The sequence below is a fragment of the Electrophorus electricus genome, chromosome 19 (genome assembly GCF_041902795.1).
Source record: "Electrophorus electricus isolate QZ-2024a chromosome 19, ASM4190279v1, whole genome shotgun sequence".
NCBI lineage: Eukaryota > Metazoa > Chordata > Actinopteri > Gymnotiformes > Gymnotidae > Electrophorus > Electrophorus electricus.
The window spans coordinates 1,777,297-1,798,169 of NC_137515.1; the positions used below are offsets into that span (position 1 = coordinate 1,777,297).

The 20,873-nt window shown below is 48.0% G+C and overlaps 2 protein-coding genes across 6 annotated transcripts; both read left to right on the forward strand.

The window, feature by feature from the left end:
* The first annotated feature begins 376 nt into the window (after positions 1-376).
* On the forward strand, positions 377-5,250 carry ddx55 (DEAD (Asp-Glu-Ala-Asp) box polypeptide 55). Its single transcript, XM_027032264.3, has 14 exons — positions 377-771; positions 845-895; positions 965-1,051; positions 1,184-1,275; positions 1,365-1,427; positions 1,848-1,997; positions 2,116-2,305; positions 2,526-2,608; positions 2,715-2,846; positions 3,114-3,206; positions 3,322-3,436; positions 3,544-3,712; positions 3,969-4,258; positions 4,646-5,250. The coding sequence occupies exons 1-14, from the start codon at positions 664-666 to the stop codon at positions 4,826-4,828; spliced, it is 1,806 nt and encodes a 601-aa protein (XP_026888065.2). The 5' UTR covers positions 377-663; the 3' UTR covers positions 4,829-5,250.
* A 139-nt stretch (positions 5,251-5,389) lies between these two features.
* Positions 5,390-20,808, forward strand: naa25 (N-alpha-acetyltransferase 25, NatB auxiliary subunit). 5 transcript variants are annotated; one of them, XM_027032277.3, is made up of 24 exons: positions 5,390-5,466; positions 9,627-9,712; positions 9,879-10,017; positions 10,371-10,489; positions 10,602-10,676; positions 10,783-10,890; positions 10,971-11,049; positions 11,216-11,327; positions 12,325-12,414; positions 13,109-13,281; positions 13,366-13,478; positions 13,767-13,974; positions 15,465-15,554; positions 15,837-16,017; positions 16,107-16,206; positions 16,293-16,444; positions 16,637-16,762; positions 17,104-17,374; positions 17,486-17,615; positions 17,695-17,760; positions 17,888-17,985; positions 18,396-18,506; positions 18,606-18,752; positions 18,927-20,808. In XM_027032277.3, exons 1-24 carry the CDS (start codon positions 5,409-5,411, stop codon positions 19,047-19,049), a joined length of 2,955 nt encoding a protein of 984 aa, XP_026888078.2. In that variant the 5' UTR covers positions 5,390-5,408; the 3' UTR covers positions 19,050-20,808. The 5 variants fall into 5 exon arrangements, 3 of the variants coding, with proteins under 3 accessions (XP_026888078.2, XP_035391730.1, XP_081558392.1); XM_035535837.2 differs by having other exon boundaries at positions 17,489-17,615; XR_014118632.1 differs by lacking the exons at positions 18,606-18,752; positions 18,927-20,808 and having other exon boundaries at positions 17,700-17,760.
* Positions 20,809-20,873: the final 65 nt, after the last annotated feature.

Here is a 20,873-nt window from a genome sequence, read left to right on the forward strand (position 1 = left end):
TTATGCTTTGTGTTTTCATGTTTCCAGCCATAAAGCACCTCTGACATAAAGAGGCTGTAGTTAGAATCCAGCGATGAGATTAACGTGGAGAAGAATCGGAAGACAACAGATTTTATTGAAATTTGTTCTGTATTTTAATTATTGCGCACATAATCCATACTGTCTGCATAATGTGTATATTTAATAAATTACCATAAAATATTGTTCTGATATTTTATACCATGAAATATCTATATAAAAAGCTCCTTATTAGAGACAACAATGGTACAAGGATGAAGTTTTGAATGCTGAAGGATTGGCTGCATTTGTAATATGTTGCCGGTAGATGGCAACATTTAGTGATTAGTATTGGTTCACAAACTTGGAGTAGAGTCCTTGAACCGCTGGCAGGGGAACTACGTTCTGATAATTATAATTAATAACAAACAGGGAAACTAAACAAGACTGGTTTCACCGGACAGCACATGGTGTACAGGATCTTTAAGGCATGTGTCAATAGTACGAGATCAAAGTGGACAGGCAAAAGTCGAAATGAAACTGGAAATCAAGAAGCCAACTTGGGTTTCTAGTCGGACCGTATATACTGTTGCACGTTAAGGGTCTTCAGCATGGGAATTTGATTGGTGAAAGAAAAATCGTAGTCGACTAAGTAAAACTTAAAATATGGAAAATATAACAGATGGAAAATGGGACACTTTGCCTGTCAAGCTTCATGACAGTATATTACTCACTCTGGAAAAGATTGGATTTACCTATATGACACCTGTTCAGGTATGCTTGCTACTCACACATGTCCTGGGTATCCATCCCGGCTATGCTGACGTGTGAATGTGTTTTATTTCAGTCCGCCTGCATCCCGCTGTTCATGGGCAATAAAGACGTCGCCGCCGAAGCGGTAAGTCTCTAACGTCTCTGTTACCAAACATTTCCAGGACACCAGTAAAACTACTTTTGCGCGTTGCAGGTGACGGGCAGCGGGAAGACCCTTGCGTTTGTTATTCCTGTGCTGGAGCTTCTCCTGAGACGTGAAGTCAGGCTGAAGAAAAGGCAGGCGAGTATCTCCGACCACAGCACTGGCGCTACATGGCCAGCGTCTTGGTGATGTAGTGTTTGCGCAGGGTGAGGAGGCTTTTCATCGCTCTTATACACAAACCAAACACTCATTTATTTGCTGCCTTTGTAGGTCGGGGCTTTGATCATCACACCAACTCGAGAGTTGGCGACACAGATTAGTGAAGTCATGGGCCAGTTTCTTGAGAGGTTTCCTCAGTTCAGGTTGGTGTAGCCATGAAATTTTACCATGTACATGACTGAGATTTTCAGGAAAGAAACCAAAATGTAACATTTAGCTCTTATCTTTTCAGGCAGATTCTTTTAATTGGTGGAAGCAACCCAATTGAGGATGTGAATAAATTCAAGGATAATGGGTCAGTAATGACTGTGGTATTGTTGCATCATTTGTTTTCATTTCAGCCTTGTATCCACTGTGGTTCTCTCAGGTGTTTTTCAGTGTAATTATTATATTATGTCTGTAGCATGTGACTGACCACAGGCAGTAATTGTAATGTGTCCCTGTACTTAGAAAACAGCATAAATATTGTTGTCCTGAAACACCTTTGTAGTAGAAGCCTGAGAGCAAAAAGTGGTCAGTAACCATCAGGATTCCATTAGAAATGCGATTCCATTTAATAAGTGTTTCTGTTATTTTCTAATGATATAGAAATGTCAATCATTATTTGTAAAACCACACACACACACATATATATATAAAGTTGAAAGAAAAGTTTGACCATTTGTCTAATCTAGTATAAAGTGCATCAACACTCAGATTGGACATCTAATTGTAGTGGAAACATCGTGATCGGAACCCCCGGACGCCTGGAGGACATGTTCCGGAGGAAAGCTGATGGGCTGGACCTCGCCAGTTCTGTAAAGGCTTTGGATGTGCTGGTCCTAGACGAGGCCGACAGGCTGCTGGATATGGGCTTCGAAGTGAGGTGCTCTGCTCCTGCTCCCGTCAGTGCATGTCATCTCTGGAGCGTTTAGGAACATCTCCCCTCATTGTGGATGGAGTGTTCTGGAACCTTCCAAACCTTTCGCTTCCTTCATCCGCAGCCTGAATACCATTTTGGGTTACTTGCCCAAGCAGAGGCGCACGGGTCTGTTCTCGGCCACGCAGACGCAGGAGCTGGAGAAGCTGGTGAGGGCAGGCCTTCGGAACCCTGTTCGTATTACAGTGAAGGAGAAGGGAGTGGTGGCCTCTAGCTTGCAGAAGACTCCAGCAAAGCTCAGCAACTACTACACGGTGAGTGGGGGCTTCACGGGCCACAGAAGGTCGTGGTGAGGGCAAGCACAGTGAAGAGCAAGACACTGATTCTTGGAAATGAGGACGGATCATTTTATGGATTGAAGTACAATCCTGTAAATGTAATTACAGAAGTGCTTAACTGGTTCTTCAGTTGCTTCAATTCAATGTCACTGGCCTCCGTGACTGCTGTGTCTTTATACTTTCTTATATCTGCTAGATTTGTAGAACAGAAAATAAATTCAATACGCTTGTGGCGTTCCTGAGACAACACAAGCACAAGAAGCAGCTCGTCTTTTTCAGGTACTGCTCTCCCCTCCATGGGAGTGAGTCACTCGAGCAATTGCATTTCTTCCACCTTAAACAAATTTGGCATTGCGTCTGCTCTGTTTCTGCTCTGCTCCTCTAGCACATGTGCCTGTGTGGAGTACTTTGGCAAAGCCTTGGAGGTCTTAATCAAAAACGTCACCGTTCACTGTATCCACGGCAAGATGAAGGACAAGAGAAACAAGATCTTCTCTCAGTTTCGAGAGCTGAAGAGGTCAGAGGGCTGCCGCCACGTGACCCTCATTTTCACATTTTCTTGCTCTTTGGTTTGTTTTAACTCCTTGCAGATGTAGAATAGAAGTTTCATGTCAGTTGTCAAATGAAAGTTTTTGATGGTTGTTAAAACTACTGGGAGACATTTAGTATCTCATTAGCATAATGTGAACTGGTAAGGACAAGTTTTCACTCATTATTAGTAACATTAGCATATTCAGCAGAAACATTTCCTTTAAACCTAATAGGTGGTGTGTGTAATTTGCAGTGGGATACTTGTGTGCACTGATGTTATGGCAAGAGGCATCGACATCCCAGATGTCAACTGGGTACTCCAGTATGATCCACCTAGCAGCGCAAGGTAAGGGGGTGGGGCTAACAGCGGTGCAAGGTAAGGGGGTGGGGCTAACAGCGGTGCAAGGTAAGGGGGTGGGGCTAACAGCAGTAGATGACCGTTATGAATCTTTCTCCCTAAGCTCCTTTGTGCATCGCTGCGGGCGAACCGCTCGGATCGGGAACCGAGGCAACGCACTTGTCTTCCTGCTCCCGATGGAGGAATCCTACGTGAATTTCCTGTCAATCAACCAAAAAGTAAACTAGAATGGAGCTGGCATAACTGAACAATAAGAAGCATTCGTGATGATTTGTAGCTAAGGAAGCTAAATAAAGTCAAATGCCCCGTGCCTGCTTTCCCACAGTGTCCCCTCCGGCTGTATCCTGCTGTGAAGGACGTGGTGGATGTGTTGCCCAAACTGAAGGCTTTGGCACTAGGGGACAGAGCCGTGTTCGAGAGAGGCATGAGGGCCTTTGTCTCTTATGTGCAAGCCTACGCTAAACACGAATGCAGTCTTATATTCCGGATCAAAGGTCAGAGCTTATTGACATCTGCTGTACATTTTAAGTACTTTTGTTACCTTTTTTAGATGCGTTTGTATTGAAAATTCTGACATTAAATTTTTGTAGTTGTAAATACATGTCTTCAATATGTATATGTATCTTTAATATAGTTTCTTCAAAATACATCAGGTCTCTTCAATATAGGTTTTCAGTACATTACATTTGAGTGGGTGCATTAAAAGTCTAATTGGTAAAAGTCTAATGGGTTTTTCCCCACACTGGTCAGATCTGGACTTTGCATCGTTAGCTCGGGGCTTTGCGCTTCTTCGTATGCCCAAGATGCCTGAGCTGAGAGGCAAAACATTCCCAGACTTCGAAGAAATCCCAGACACAGACTCTATCTGTTACAAAGACAAGAACCGAGAGAAACAGAGACGGAAAGCACTGCAGCAGCGAGCAGAGAAGGAATCGCAGGCACCAGCCAGGAAAACCTTTCCTAAGAACAAAGCTTGGTCCAAGCAGAAATCCAAGAAGGTCAAGAGGAGAACGGTGGCTGCCAAGAGGAAGCTGGATGAGGTTGGTGCTCACCACATGGCCCTCGTTCACCAACCGCTCTTGATTGAAAAAGCAGAAGTTGTCTATGGTTTTGTGTCCCCAAATGTGTATTTCTGTCACAACACAAGAGATGAAATGAAGTTTGCATACAATTAAGTACACAAGTCCATGATGTAGTCTTCCCTGCTACACTTCAGGTGGTGTGCGTCTATATTTTTATTGAATTGGGTTAATGCTTTTATCTAAAGAATTATATAATTATGAGTATAATGTGAGTAATGAGGGTTAAGGGTCTTGCTCAGGGGTTCCACAATGGCAACTTGGTGGTGGAACTTGAACTGGCAACCTTCTGATCACAAGTCACCAGTACCTTCGCCACTGAGCGCCCACTGCCGCTTTTGTTTGTAGGGATCAGATGTGGATGACGAGGACATGAAGGAGCTTCTGTGTGACACTCGCCTACTAAAGAAGCTCAAGAAAGGAAAAATCAGTGCAGAAGAGTTTGACAAGCGTATGAGTACAGGAGGACGGTTGGCACAGAACCCAGCTGGTCCGTCTCACAGCGCTGAAGGGATGGAGGATGAATTGTGACTTTGGCAGGAACAGTGCACACTTACATGGGTCTCTTGATTGAATGTGCTTTATCAGTACAGACGAGTTTTGAGCTGCAGTGAGTTTTAAGAAGATTATGTAACTGATCAGTAATTTTTTTTTTATTACTGTTGTGTAATGGCACGTGTACTACTGTACTACCGTACATGTGCTGTTAGGATGTGCAAATGAGAAAAGAAATATACAATTCACATCTTGTATAGAATGAATAAAAGAAATTCACACTTGCACCAAAAAGTACAAAATTAAACAGGCCCAAAAAGAGTTTTTACAATCGATTTACTTAATTTACCCATACTAAAAGTGTATAGAATATCTATTTCTTTTTTATGGTTATTTTTAATGCAACACGTTTTTTTGTTTGTTTGTTTGTTTTTTAAATAAACTCTTAATGGGAGGACTTGATTAGTATGTTGAGTAATAAAGATTATTACGATAAAGAATTACTGCACCATAGTCTAACACGCGCGTTGGGAAAACCCGCAGCGCCACACGTCTGCTGGCCTCTCCGACCGACCCAAGTGCGCATGCGCCGTTATTAATCCTGGTAACCTCCAACATGGCGGCAAGGGGCCATGTGCAAGACCCTAACGACAGAAGACTGAGACCTATTTACGGTACGAATTACCCGTTGTCCGTGTAACACGTCTTTCTCGTCATGTATCGATCTCGTCTAGCTTGAGCTGTATAAGATGAAATCGGTCCGACCGCGGATAAACGACGCCGCCACCGGCAAGGCCCTCAGGACGCGACCGCGGACTCGCGTAGCCTGCGGTACCGAGTGACAGGGCACCTGGGCGGACGCTGTCCTGATAACAGTCCGCTCGCTCGGTTCTCCGGGTGTCAGCCCTCTGACCATTAACACTGAAAATGTTCTGGCTTTTATTGTTTGCGCGTTCGAGTGATAGAAGTCTCCTAAAACGGGTAGATGTATTTTCTGGCTCGCTAGCTTGGCTGGTGACTGTTAGCTGCGGAGCTAAGCAGGCTGTGCATCCCTCATGCAGCAGGCACAGGCTGCAGTTCCTGGCACTCGGCCGTCCATTTCTGCGTTTGTTGTATATGAATGTGTTTAAATGCCTGAATATCAGAGATGGTGAGCAGACAGAGGAACCAGGAGACGCAGCAAAGTAGCTGACTGGGTGTCCAAACTGCCATGAAGGAGAATATCTGTCAGTGGCATGTCAGCAAGCTATTAAACGTTCTCTGCATGTCGCTGCATATTAAACTAAACTTTATCCCGAATAACTGGACCGTGAAAGCCTTTTACAAGTCGCCATTTGTCTGCAGGGAACTTTAGCTTCCTAAATGAACTTCTCTCATCACAAATCTCCATTTGATTTGATTTTGTCTTTAGGCTGTGTTCTGTTGTCTGTGTTGTACTGACTGTATACCACTCGGGATCTTCTGAGACGTAGGGTTGTCTCAAACTTCCAGTTTGTTTCTTCTCTGTTCTTTAGCCAACACACAGGCTACAGACACAAAATAGTCGTAAAGTGCACGTTGTGCATGTAACGTCTGATCTTGCGTCATGTTGCTGGTTTTCAATATTCTCAGAGATTCGGAGTCACAGCCATCTCAGTATATAGTCTAATTTCAATTGTCACATTTCTCTTCCATTATTCATACATGTATACTTTCAGCAAGTGGAGCACTTCAGCACTGAACAAATGCCAGACCAAGGTCATGAGTAATGAGGATTTGGTGGTATTTTACTCAATCTGGCCAACTGAACGACCAGGGAAAGACTGTGTTAACACACATTTATATTAGCTTGGGTGGGCACTGTACATGGGACACACACTCCTGTGGAACCCAGGAGACAAAGACCTCTGGGAAGAGTGTTTTGCATTCTTAAGCAAGCAGGCGGGTTTCTGCCAGGATGCAGATGGGGCCGTGACCTGTGGCCATAATGGAGAAAGGTTAAATGTCGTGCTGTATGGTGGTAGTGAGCAGACTGAATGAGACAGCATTTTGACTGCATCTGGATGCGTACCGTACCAGTTTGGCTGACGAGAGAACAGAGTTTTTTTGTCCAGCAATTAGAAGCCCAAGCAATAACTTTTAGTCGGTGACGTGAGTTTACGCTCTTCAGAGATATACTAAGGAGTGACTCCTCCTCAGAGGGAAGGAGGAAACATAGGTATACACACACACACACACACGCACACAGGCTGTCTAGTGTGTACTATACCCATGGTACCTCTGGATGTCATCCAGGACTGTGTGCTTCTGAATAAGGTCTGAGGTAAATGCGACTGCCAACCCTGTAAAGTGCTGAGACTCAGCAGAATGGTAGGGTGTGGTGGGGTGTAAGTGTTGCCAGGTAACAGGATCGCCTATACTGAAACCTCAGAGCAGGACCATTTGGGGGTGGGGGGTTGTGGATTTTTAAGGTGTGAACCAGTAGTAAAATGGCAGTATCTTTTATGTCCATTGGCGTTTGAGATATTTTGTGGACCCAGAGTAGGAGGAGCCACCCTTCCCAAACACACCTGTCCTATAGTGGCAGGACACTGAAAGAGGATCCCTGCTGCAGGGTTAGACGGTGTCAGCAGGGTTCTCATACACAGGCCCATGGTGTCTGATTGGCCCTTAGGTTTTCACCCTTCCCTTGTGTTTGATCGTTAGTTGACTCACCGGGATTGGCTCACAGATAGTTAAAACTGAACTGTGAGTAAATGCATGGTGGTTAATGAACAACGCTATACCTTCTTACTGTGGTATATTCCTGTTTCCTGTTCAGCGAGAATTTATAACTGGCAGTGGACGGGCTGTCTGCGTCATGCCCAAAGAGAAGGTGTATATGTCCAAGAGGCCTAAATATACAGCCTATATTACATTTACATTTATGGCATTTAGCTGACACATTTATCCAAAGCAACTTACAATTATGACTGAGTACAACTTGAGTAATTGAGGGCTAAGGGTCTTGCTTAGGGGCCCAAAAGTGGCAACCTGGCAGTGGTGGGGCTTGAACTGGCAACTTTCTGATTACAAGTCAAGTATCACTCAAGAATAACAGTTATTATTCTAATAATAATTAATTAATAATAACTTATTATTAATAATAATAATAATAATAATAATAATAATAATAATACGCTAACAGGAGCCAGTACGAACTGTGAAAGCCTGTGCTGGGACATCCCTCACTCCTGAGTCATAACTGTTCCGCAGAGCTCTGTGCAAGGCAGCGGTTACAGACACGCACAGCCATGATTCCTTCGCTGCACACGTTTGCTTGTAAATGGCCTCAACGGCCGTGCCGGAGTCTTAAACAAGCGAGCGGAGTTACTGATGCGTTCTACGTACCGCCTCCCACAAGCATGGGTCAACAAGAACTTGGTGAAGTGAGTTGGAGCCAAGGCATGAGGGTGGAAACATACAGGGCTTTAGGTTCCAGTAGGAATGGGCCCAGTACAGAGAGATGTCACCTAATCATAGTACGGCAAAGCGAGCTCATTTAAACACTCGCAGAACACTCGTCGGGGACGTTGCATTAGTCAGAGGGCTTGTTTGTTTATTGCAACCTGTGATATCAGCGTTGCGAAGGCTAATATTGCGGTGATTATTAACAAATGATATATTGTGCGGCCCTAGTGGAGTCAGTAATGTCAGCGAGGCTAACAGGATGACAGGTGCTTAGCTGTGTGGGGGCGAGACAGGTGGCTGGTTGTAATTCCAAACCTAATTTAGCCCAGTAGACTGGGAGCAGGGGAGGGAACGTCGGCTAAATGACTAAACACTGCTGCATCGCGGTGTGAAGGAGACCGCGCAAGATGCCTGGGTCCTGCACCCAGGGTCCTGCACGTCTGCATGCTCTGGGATGAAATGTGTTTGTGCTACTGTACGATCAACCCAGTGGACCAGTGTGGATAAGCGCCAGCTCCACGTGAAACCAGTGGACCAGTGTGGATAAGCGCCAGCTCCATGTGAAACCAATGGACCAGTGTGGATAAGCGCCAGCTCCACGTGAAACCAGTGGACCAGTGTGGATAAGCGCCAGCTCCATGTGAAACCAATGGACCAGTGTGGATAAGAGCCAGCTCCACATGAAACCAGTGGACCAGTGTGGATAAGAGCCTCGCTTAGCTTCACAGCTGACGTCAATGTGACAATGGACTCACTGGATACAGCGTTGCTGGTATTGGGTTGATGCCCATACTGGCACTGGTGCGGAGAGTTTCTGACTGATGTGGTCATATTGATTTCTGTTTTGTTGTGAGCTTTTATCAGCTTGCAAGTTTTTTTTTTGTTTTTTTTGTATACAAAGTAGTTCTTCAATTAAGGAGCTACATTAGTCAGTCCACTGCCATGGCATTATGCTCTGCGACCAGAGGGACATCCCTAGATGTACGATGGGAAGGACGTCTCTTGCTTGGCTGCAAAGGCTGCTGAGAGACCAAAGAATTGTCATTTGTAAAACGTCTTTGTTTGCTCTGGTTAATTTTGGCAGCCACCTGTCTGTCATACTCTTTCGCACTCTTTCAGCACAAGCCTTTGGGTGTGTGGGGGAGTGTGTGGATGTGGGTGTGTCTGTCACTGTAAGAAGTGAGGGGGTGGTTTCAGCTCTGCTCTTGTATCAAAACAGGACTGACCCTCACCAACACTATGGTGGTCTATGTTGGGTGTTTGTGTGGGCTGTGTTGGGGTGTGTGTGTGTGGTCTATGTCGGGTGTATGTTTGGGGTGTGTTGGGAGTGTGTTGGGTGTTATAAAGCTGTCATAATGGTTGAAGATCATAATTCAAATTGGACAAATTTTCTTCCCTCTCCCAGATTACCTTGACAATGGCAATAACAAGATGGCAATCCAGCAGGCCGAAAAACTTCTGAAGAAACACAGGGATCTTCACTGTGCCAAGGTGGGCGAGACTGAAGGCGGCATCACGTTATAAACGTCCCTCAGAACAGCCCACATATCAGATTCTTCATCTCATCTGCAAAGCCCTCATCACTTTCTCCTGCTTAGCGTGATGCTAATACAGTGGTGTACCTCATGAAGCTGGATGTGCTGTCTATGGTGCGCAGGTCCTGAAGGCTATTGGTCTGCAGCGCACAGGCAAGCAGGACGAAGCCTTCACCCTCGCCCAGGAGGTGGCTGGCCTGGAGCCCACTGACGACAACTCCCTGCAGGCTCTCACCATCCTGTACCGGGAGATGCATCGACGTGAGTGAATCCGCACGGGCCCCATGTTCACGTGCTCGTGTGCCTGGATCTTGCCGTTGCCGCGTGCATCGTGATGGCGAGCGGTTAATCCGTCGTGGTTGGAGATCGTCCTGTTTCTGTTGAAAAACGTGACTGCATGGATTTATGTCAGGAGAGTCTCTTAGAGTGTACGAAGAGGATAAAATACCACTACGAAAGGGCCACGAGAATACAGTGTGCACGCCTACCGCGTGACTCCGGTTACTTTGGCACTTAAACATTATGTTGTTGTTCCTCGTAGATGCAGCACACGCGAGTTTCCTCTTTTTTCTGTGGTAAAGCGGCTCAGGTGTTTGCGTTCTTCCTGTCCGTAGCGGAGTTGGTGACTAAGCTGTATGAAGCCGCAGTCCGGAAGGTTCCGACCAGTGAGGAGTACCACTCCCATCTCTTCATGGCTTACGCCCGTGTCGGGGAGTACAAGAAAATGCAACAGGTTGGCTGGTCTTGGACCTGCACTGCATTTAGCCGTCAACAACAGGCCGTTCATAATTGAGCTCTCCCTCTCTCTCTCTCTCTCTCTCTCTCTCTCTCTCTCTCTACATTAGGCTGGGATGGCCCTCTATAAGATTGTTCCTAAAAACCCATACTACTTCTGGTCAGTGATGAGTTTAGTGATGCAGGTATGTGAACATTCCATTTTTTAAAAATTTGTACCTAGCACAGTTTCATTCTGGCTGGCAGCAGCCATGACTAGCTGCTCTAAAGAATTCCGACGTCCGGTTTCAGGCCATCTCCGCGCAGGACGAGAAGCTCTCCCACACCATGTTTCTGCCTCTTGCTGAGCGTATGGTGGAGAAGATGGTCAAAGAGGAGAAGATCGAGGCTGAGGCAGAAGTGAGACGCTGATGCTCGCATGGGAATAACGACGTCCTCCCGACGTTGGGCGGGAATAACGAGCTTGTGGTTCTTTCCAGGTGCAGCTGTATTTTATGATTCTGGAGCGTCTGGGGAAATATGCGGAGGCGCTGGAGGTCGTGCGGGGACAGCTCGGAGGTGAGGGGGCAGCCCAGACCAAACCCAGAACCACACCCTCCTCCGCACTTACTGGAAATGAATGATTGAATTTTACCTTGAGAATTGGTCCAAAGCAGAAATGATTTGCGTGTGTGTGTGCGCGCATGTGTGTATGTGTGTGTGTGTGTTTTCTCTACTTCTCTAGAGAAGCTCACTAGTGAGCTGCAAAGCCGGGAAAACAAGTGCATGTTTCTGTACGGTCGACTGGAGCAGTGGCCCGAGTGCAACGCCCTGTCCCGAAAACTGCTGCTGAAGAAGTAAGTGTGCTCACACGACGGGTCTGTTGCCCCAGCTGTGCGGGAAAGGAGACTGCACAGGGTCAGGAGAGAGAGACCACAGGGTCAGGAGAGAGAGACCACAGGGTCAGGAGAGAGAGACGACGGGGTCAGGAGAGAGAGACGACGGGGTCAGGAGAGCGAGACCACAGGGTCAGGAGTGAGAGACCATAGGGTCAGGAGTGAGAGACCACAGGGTCAGGAGAGCGAGACATGGGGTCAGGAGAGCGAGACAACGGGGTCAGGAGAGCGAGACATGGGGTCAGGAGAGCGAGACCACGAGGTCAGGAGAGCGAGACCCCGGGGTCAGGAGAGCGAGACCCCGGGGTCAGGAGAGCGAGACAACGGGGTCAGGAGAGCGAGACATGGGGTCAGGAGAGCGAGACATGGGGTCAGGAGAGCGAGACCACAGGGTCAGGAGAGCGAGACATGGGGTCAGGAGAGCGAGACCCCGGGGTCAGGAGAGCGAGACATGGGGTCAGGAGAGCGAGACATGGGGTCTGGGCTGGTTTGCAGGGTAGAGCAGCTCCCATCGTAATGACCAGTGTTGAGCTGCAGCTCTTTGTTCTCCTTTTTCATTCATTTTATTGGCAATTCACCGCAACCAGATTCCATTATTTTCAATTCCAAAGAAAACCTTTTGGTGGAACTCTAGTCTCAGGTGACCTTTCCTTTACACCAGACATGAGAACAGCAGCTCACTGGAACACTGTGGTTCTGTAGACCTCTGCAGCCATTATTCATTGCTTTTAACAAGATATCTCTCTCCTGTCAACTTCAATCGCAAGGGGCATATTGTGTGTGTGTGTGTGTGTGTGTGTGTGGGGAGGTATTTTTATATCTGTGTGATTGATGTTTATGTCTTGTGTATTTACTCATTCTTTCTTCTGTGCTGCGGTAGCACTCGATTTTCCGCTGACGGGGATCAATAAAGTCTCCTCTTTTCTCAACTTTCTGCCTTTTTCTCCCAACTCCTCAGCCCTGATGACTGGCAGTTCTACTTATCATATTTTGATTCCTTATTCAACCTCATTGACCAGAGCTGGACACCACCTGAAGAAGGCAATCAGTAAGTGTTACAAACACAGCGGTGTCGTCCAGACACAGCGAGATCAGTGAGCGTTACAAACACCGCGGTGTCGTCCAGACACAGCGAGATCAGTGAGCGTTACAAACACCAGCGGTGTCGTCCAGACACAGCGAGATCAGTGAGCGTTACAAACACCGCGGTGTCGTCCAGACACAGCGAGATCAGTGAGCGTTACAAACACCGCGGTGTCGTCCAGACACAGCGAGATCAGTGAGCGTTACAAACACCGCGGTGTCGTCCAGACACAGCGAGATCAGTGAGCGTTACAAACACCGCGGTGTCGTCCAGACACAGCGAGATCAGTGAGCGTTACAAACACCGCGGTGTCGTCCAGACACAGCGAGATCAGTGAGCGTTACAAACACCGCGGTGTCGTCCAGACACAGCGAGATCCGTTACTTTAGATCAGCTCTTTTAAGAGGGTCAGAATGTGGTGACGGCACATGTAAATTAAATAAAACGAGTAATCCATCACTAACTTGTGTTTTCGTGTAAATGTAGTATTTGCACATCATTACACGGGTTAGGAGCGGCGGTAATGAAACACCGTGAATAACCTGTGTCCTGATCAGTCCTAGTCACCACCGCTGGTTTAGTCTTAGTTGTTTGGTGGTCATCCGAGGCTCACGTGTCGCTCTCTTCTTGTCTGTCCCGCCGGCCCCGTCTGCTGCAGCTCCGCCGAGGGCGAGGTGCACTGCTCCGTGGCCCAGGCCATCGGCTTTGTGGAGGAGCGGCTAGCGTCCGAGGAGGTGAAGGAGACGCGGCCCCTGCGGGGCCCCTACCTGGCCCGCCTGGAGCTGATCAGCCGCCTGCGTCAGAGGGGCTCCCCTGACGAGCAACAGCTGGGTAGGCGGCGGGGGGGTGGGGAGTCGTTACGGCAGCGTCACTGGCGGGAGGATGCTCACTGGAGCTCTGTGATGCTGTCTGTAGGAGAACCTCTCGAGCTGATGTTCCAGTACTTTGTGAAATTTGGAGACAAGCCATGTTGCTTCACGGACTTGAAGGTGTTTCTACACCTCCTTTCGCCGGACCATTATGTCCAGGTAGCTGCAGTTTCTGAGAAATACACCCCCCCACACACACACACACCTGATTACTGATTTTTTGGGTGCTTCTCTTTTTAATAACACCTAAACAACCCCTGAGGTACGCTTTCTACATGCTGTCACCGTCCTGCTTAGTTATAGCGCAGCACAAGTAAACAGATGTGATGCGGCATTTGTTTTGTAGCTCTGTAAGGTCCCTCGGAGTCGCCCGGGCGGCCCCAGGGTGCTGAACGAGCCCCAGGGGTGGAGGGATTTACTCTCTAACAGCCATACGCGTGGCCTCAGTTCGTTAACAGGCTGACGGAGGCCGTGCCGCTGGGGCCAGTGGGCGAGGATGGCGTGGCACTGCCGGGCGACACCCGCGCCCTCCAGAGGCACCTGGGCGCGGCTCAGCTCAGCCGCTGCCTGGGCTTACAGCACGCGCTCAGCACCGACGGCAAACTGGCCCTTATCCATGAGCTCAGGGCACACTACCGTCACGGCCTGCAATTCGGTGAGACGCTGCATGGAACACAGAAGACCCATTTGATCTAAAAGACAATAAATATTTCCAAACAAGATGTTTAATTAAGTAAAGTGTCTTATATGATATTTATATGATTTATATGTTTATTAAAATGATGATAATAATAGGGATGATGATGGTAGTAGCAGTCATGACATTTTTATTGTTAACACATGTATAGGTAGGTAGGTTGATTTACAGAGAAATAGGATGTTTCTGACAGGTCCAGGTGTGTGTGTGTGTGTGTGTGTGTGTGTGTGAGACACTCGGTGACCACTTTATTAGGTACACAAATATCTAAAATGTAACTCATCTAATCAGTCAGTCACCTGGCAGCAACTCGGTGCTCAGCAACCATGTAGACATGGTCAAGATGACCCGTTAAAGCTCAAACCAGCACCAGGATGGTGACTTTAAGTGACTTTGAACGTAGCTGATAGAAAGGCAACAGTAACTCAACCACTCGTTACAACCGAGGTGTACAGAAGAGCATCTCTGAACACAAACGCGTCGGGCCTTGAAACGGATGGGCAGCAGCATCAGAAGACCACACCGGGTAAAAAAAAAAAACGTCAGCCAAGAACAGACAACTGAGGCTACAATTCACATAGGCTCAACAAAACTGCATGATAGAAGACTGGAAAAACATGATCTGTTCTGAGACTTTTGGCTGGTAGGGTCGGAATGTAGCGTAAGCAACATAAAAACATGGATCCATCCTGCCTTGAATCAACGGTTCAGACTGGTGATGGTGTTGGGGAGATTTTCTTGGCACACTTTGGGCCCCTTAATACCAACTAAGTATTGTTTAAACACCACGGCCTACCTGAGTATTGCTGCTGACCATGACCACAGTGTCCCCATGTTCTGATGGCTACTTTCAGCAGGATAACGTACCATGTCACCAAAGCTCGGATCATCTCAAACTCTTTGCTTGAACATGACAATGAGTTCACTGAACTCAGATGGCCTTCATTGTCACCAGATCCCAGTCCAGTAGAGTGCCTCTGGGACATGGTGGGACGGGAGATTCGCGTCATGGATGTGCAGGAGACAAACCTCCAGCACCTGTGTAGCGTTCTCATGCCAATATGCACCAACATCTCTGAGGAACGTGTCCTGCACCAGGTTGAATCTGCCATGAAGAATTAGGGCAGTTCTGAAAGCATAAGGGGTCCAACCCAGTAGTAGCAAGGTGTACCTAATAAGTGTGTGTGTGTGTGTGTGTGTGTGTGTGTGTGTGTATAGATATATAGACGTGTAGTTGGGCTGCAGACATCTTCAGCTGCTGGTAACTTCTCCACTGGCTTTCAGAATCTCCAGTATGTTGCAGCTGATTATTTCAGTTTCTCTCTCTCTCGTGCTCTTTCTCCGCCCACTTCACTGTCTGCCGATTCTACGTGCCTTATGTCCCTTCCAGACGTGTGAGTTGGTCGTCCCTCTAATCACCGTTCCCTTCCTCTCCTCTCCGTCCACAGGGACATCCTGTCTAAAGACTGAGCTGCAGTTCTCCGACATGTACTGCCTCATGGCTGCCCACGTCTACATTGACCTGTGGATAGAGACGGGTGAGCTCCGTGACCCCGCGGCATGCCGCAAGCGTTGTATTAGGGATTTGTTCTTGCAGAGGCTGGGTGACATAGTGGTAACATGGTAGAGTGAGTCGTTTTGACAAACACTCTCTGATTGGTAGAATCATCCGATCTTTCTCCGATCTGCGGCCTACGGTATTGTGCCTATTCATTGCATGTTATAAAACTGACCTGGAGTCAGACTTGTGAACCCCGGCGAGAGGATGCAGGCTCACGCATGTGTTTTTCTCCTTGCCATCATGCGTAACTCGGACACAGGTAAGGAGCACGTGCTGTGGCAGTGTCTGGGTCTCCTGGAGGAAGGCCTGGCACACAGCCCATCCAACGCCCAGATCAAGCTGCTCCTCCTGCTCCTCTTCTGTCGCCTGGGCGCTTTCGAGCCCGTGGTGGACCTTTACTCCAGCCTGGACGCCAAGCATGTTCAGCATGACACCATAGGGTGAGCCCCCCGGCCCCGCCCCCTGGCCACACAGCCCCGCCCACGCCCGCCGCCGTGTGAAGTTGCTACCATTTGTCCTGTGTTCACAGATACTTACTGACCCGCTATGCCGAGTCCTTGGGCCAGTTTGCTGCTGCCTCCCAGGCGTGTAACTTCTCCCTCAGGTTTTTTCACTCAAACCAGAAAGATGTAAGTGTGCGCACCATGCTCTGCCGCACCCGGCCGTGCTCCTGCTGGGCTACTCTCCTGACTTGGCTCTGTTGCTCTGTTTGCAGACCTCAGAATACATCATTCAGGCATACAAGTACGGCGCGTTTGAGAAGATCCCCGAGTTCATCGCCTTTAGGAACCGCCTGAATAACTCGCTGCACTTTGCCCAGGTGCGCACAGAGCGGATGCTGCTGGACCTCTACCTGGACGCTGACATGTGAGCGCTCTTTGCCCGAGACATCTTCAGACCTGCCCTCACGTGTTGCCCGCGCCGAACTTGAGTTCAACGTTGTCCACGTTTGTCATCTTGACACTCTAACTTTGTCATCTTGGCTCTTTAAACGTCATTGTTTCCATCTGCCCACTGCTTTTGGAACGAGAAGTGTGATGTGTTTTGTCTTGTGTTCAGATCGTCCACGTTAGAAGAAAGTGTGAAGAACATGTCCTTGTGTCCCGAAGAAGACGACATCCCCTGGGACAGCTTGCGGGACAACCGTGATCTCGACGTGTTTGTCAGCTGGAACCCGAAAGTCCAGTACAGTATTGTTTTCTTGATCCTCGCACACACACACACACACACACACACACACTCCACAGTGCATTTACCTGTACGGCTGCCAACACTTGTTCCACCTGCATCTGACAGCAGTGTTTGGAGTTTTCCCAGGTCCCAACCAAATGTCATTCCGTAATTATGCCACTGTGATCGTGCCATGACTTGATCTGATGTTGGTTACTTACGCTGACAAACATAATGTGGTTAGAGAGACGGATGTGAGGTTTAGACCGGAACTCTAGTTCCTCGCCCACATCTGTGGTTTGAATGTCCGTGGGAAGCCGGAGTGCTAATGGGCACCTGTGTGGACATGGCCACAGGCAGCTGAGCAAGGAGCACCGGCAGCTTTCTCTGGAGGAGGAGTCTCTGTGGCTCCGCCTGCGCTCCCTCACGCTCCGGCTGGCCGGCTGCCTCTCGGGCCTGTGCCACTCGCCGCAGGCCCCACCCCCGGCCACGCCCCATGCGCAGCGCAACGCAGAGAAGAGTGCAGAGAACGGGGTGGCGTCCAAACCCGCCGACATGCAGCCGCTGCTGGGACAGCTGGAGCGCACGCTCGGCCAGGCGGCACAGTTCACCGACAAGCACGCACACGTGAGTGACGGCACCATGCACACCACTCGCCTCAGACAGGCGATGTTGGTTTACTCTTCTGGTGACCATGGGGTGATGACTGTGTGTGTGTGTGTGTGTGTGTGACCCCAGCAGCAGTACCCGTTCCTGGGCCCGCCCCCCACGCGCCTGCCCCAGGCTCTGGCCAACGGGTCATGCCAGTGCCAGCTGGTCGCCCTGCAGCTGCCCCTGCATGTCCAGGAGCTGGAGACCTCCGGCCTGGGTACGCTGGAGTCACAACACGCGCCCACTCAGCGTGGCCCCCCTCCTACGGCTCATACACACGTCTCTCTTTGTTTTAGATCAGTCAGCAGAGCTTCAGGCCCAAATAGCAAATCTCTTCAAATCATTAACAGTACAACTTCAAGGTGGGTCGCGCTGTTGATGTTTTTGTTGTAAACATACCTGCACGTCTCTGAACTATCATGTTGTATTACGTTTCCTATGTGATCTGTAAGGTATACTGAGTGATCTCCTGCCTCTCTCCTGTACCAGATATGCTAAATAAATGTAAAGGTGACTTACTGGAAGTGACGGATGGCCGATGCAGGGCGCAGCCCTCTCTGCTAGAAAACCTCGTCTTCTTTGTCGAGGTGAGCTTGTTATGCCAGATCCTCTAGACGAGCTGCATTATAGACATAATGTATTCATGCTTACTTTAACTAGATGTAGATGACACTGATTTTAATCAGTGAAATAGTAATAACGCATTATACCTATATGACACCTTTCTAAAACTAGCATATAGTGTGTAAACAAGTGTTTTAACAAATAAAACGAGAAAGTAAAGTAGAGAGAAAAATGATTAAAAAAACAGGAAAATTACCAAATAAGTCCTTTTATCCAAGAACAAGTCCAACCCTGCGTGAATCTTTTACTGAAGTGCTGTGCTGGTTTTGCCCTGGACGTCCTCCACCGAGCCACTCGAAAGGGTATTTCCGATATCCAGAACCGGTCCCTATATTTGCCCTGTGTTAATACCTCACTTGATGTCTTGAACCAGACCGTCTGTGTGGTCTTGTGGGTGTCCAGTCACTGCAGCGGCACGCTCCGACCGCTAAAGTCCAGTTTGCAGAAGAAGAAAAAGAAGAAAAAGGAAACCAGTACAGTGACAGTAAGTACGAGCTGGTTGGTTTGGGATCGCTGCACGCGGTCAAGAGGGGCCATAGCTGGGTGAAACTTGGGTTCTCTCTCCCTCTCTCTCCCTCCCCAGCCAGTGGTGCTCTCTGGATTCCAGGAGTTTACTGCCAGCCTGCAGACCCTTCTCAGCCAGGCAGTGGAGCAGATCCAGGACCAGGAGAGCAGCCTGACGGCGCTGAAGCTTGAGGCCCTATCTCTTGAGGGGCTCCCACAGGCTGAGGTTAGCGCCATCACTTGAGGGATGCACGATATATTGTTGCTTAGTCGTTATCGCAATATTGCCATTTGTGATGCCGATATTGCAGAAGACACGTTTTCTTGTGTGTTTTGAGTGTGCTGACCTGTCTCAGACATTGAGGTCGGATGTTTTGACATAATGTTTGTGTTTGAGCAGGATGAGAGGACCTTCATAAAGGCCGCCATGGACAAAGTGCAGAGCAGTTACCTGCGCTCACTGCAGGAGGTCGGAGATCTGCTGCGCAAAAGAGCCGACACGCTAAAATCCCTGAAGATCTGAACCATGGCTGTGATCAGCACCACCCACACAACCCACAGTCCACATCTCCTCAGTGCTCCCCGAAACACACTCACTCTCTTACACACTCACTCTCTTACACACTCACTCTTTTTCTTTCTGTGCTTCAGAATGGTCCAGTCATTTATTTTCCTACTCCTTGCTCTTTCATATCTTGAACACACACACACACACACACACACACACACACACACACACACACACACACACACAGACAGCCACTCCCACAACTCGACTGCTTCCGCACAGCCAATGACGCCACTCTGAGCCACCAATCCAGTGAATACACGCGTCATCCTCTTCCTGGTGAACTAAACGGGCAAGCAAATAAGCAATTTTACAAGAGCTACTCTATAAATTATTGTACATAGTGTGAAGATCTACGAATATCCGCGCCGAAGTTTCCAGAATTAAAGTGAATTCTGCTTTGTCCTTGTAGTTGTTGTGGCCTCCCTGTTACTACCTAGCACGAGCTGGCCCTCTCGGTAGCTTCTCCTCAAACGCGTTCGTTCGTCTAGCGCTCGTTCTTCGGTTCCGCTGACACAGCTTTTTCCCACCGAGCCCCATGACCCCTGCGGGCATCGACGCAGCCGTCCTGGGTGTGGCCGTAGAGCGGTCCCCCCCACCCTCCCAGGCCTCACAGGACCGCCCCGTCTCACCGTCGCTTCACGCGGCGTTAACAGTGGCCTTTGCGGAGGGGAGTGAACATTGCTACAGAAAAGAAATTTTCCATTAGCATTGATCTTTTTTTTTTTTGTCCTCGTTACTATGAGGTGAGCTTATGTAGGGCACTGACATTATGGAATACATAAAGACCTCGTAACGCAAGGGCCGTGTATACTGCAAGATGTAGCTTTCGTACCTGCGGTTTGTTTTCAGCTGCAGGAAACCACCTGCGTGGTCCATTATTCACAGTGAGAAACACTTTCGTAGTGTCGGACAGTGAAATAACGTCCAGTTACATGCTCACGTTATTGAAAATCTGGATGGTCAAAGTGGAGGCTCCTGTCTGACTCGACCAGGGGCGTCTGTTGTACTGCATTACGAGTTTCAGTTGTTTAAAAAGGGGCCGAACACTTTTTTTAAAAAAAACAACAAAAAAAACGTTTACTGTTTATACTGTTTAGGGAAAATATGTAAATTGCACTGAGGTCCCTAAAATTGTGAGGATGATTTTTAATACACAAAGAAGTATATCAAAACAAAAGCAGCATCACAAGTACAAACATCTGAAGTAGGTTCCCCCCCCTCATTTAACAAGGGGATTACAACATCAGGCTTAACTGTTTACATGTTTCATTAGAAAAAAATGACATTTCATATTTATAGTGTGGGGGGAGTGTTCCACAGGCTATAGCTTTGCTCTGCTTAGAGTTGTTTTGGGTAAAGGGGTCAATTTCTTCTTTGTCATTTTTTATTTTAATCTGATGAGAGGAGAGAGGATGGGTGATGCGAATGAGTTCTGATGTTTGACATTTGAAGCTCTCCAACTGAAACTCCAGTAGGCAACGTCTGGACTGAAGAGCTTGTACTGAGGTGCTGACAATCTGTCATCTCTCTCTACTTTCTTTTGTTAGGAAAATTGAAAATAAAATAAAAACACTGGAATGTGAAAGGATGTTTTTTAATAAAATGTAAATGTACCAAAAATGATTGTGTACAGTTGCCATGTCAAAACAAGCAATGCAAAGTTTTAGAATGTAATACTTAAGTATAATAAATACATAATCTTATGGCATAATTTGAACCTTCATTTAAGCATCAATACAGGGGCCTTGGGCCCCCAGCTCTAGAAATACAAGAATC

What these genes read in the sequence shown, in the direction of transcription:
- ddx55 (XM_027032264.3), top strand. Translation starts at nt 664, where the DNA reads ATGGAAAATATAACAGATGGAAAATGGGACACTTTGCCTGTCAAGCTT. An exon ending in AAGACGTCGCCGCCGAAGCG is followed by an intron (nt 896 to 964) that starts GTAAGTCTCTAA and finishes TGCGCGTTGCAG; the next exon opens with GTGACGGGCAGCGGGAAGAC. An exon ending in GATATGGGCTTCGAAGTGAG is followed by an intron (nt 1,998 to 2,115) that starts GTGCTCTGCTCC and finishes CTTCATCCGCAG; the next exon opens with CCTGAATACCATTTTGGGTT.
- naa25 (XM_027032277.3), top strand. Translation starts at nt 5,409, where the DNA reads ATGGCGGCAAGGGGCCATGTGCAAGACCCTAACGACAGAAGACTGAGA. An exon ending in CTCTACCTGGACGCTGACAT is followed by an intron (nt 16,445 to 16,636) that starts GTGAGCGCTCTT and finishes TCTTGTGTTCAG; the next exon opens with ATCGTCCACGTTAGAAGAAA. An exon ending in ATTAACAGTACAACTTCAAG is followed by an intron (nt 17,761 to 17,887) that starts GTGGGTCGCGCT and finishes CTCCTGTACCAG; the next exon opens with ATATGCTAAATAAATGTAAA.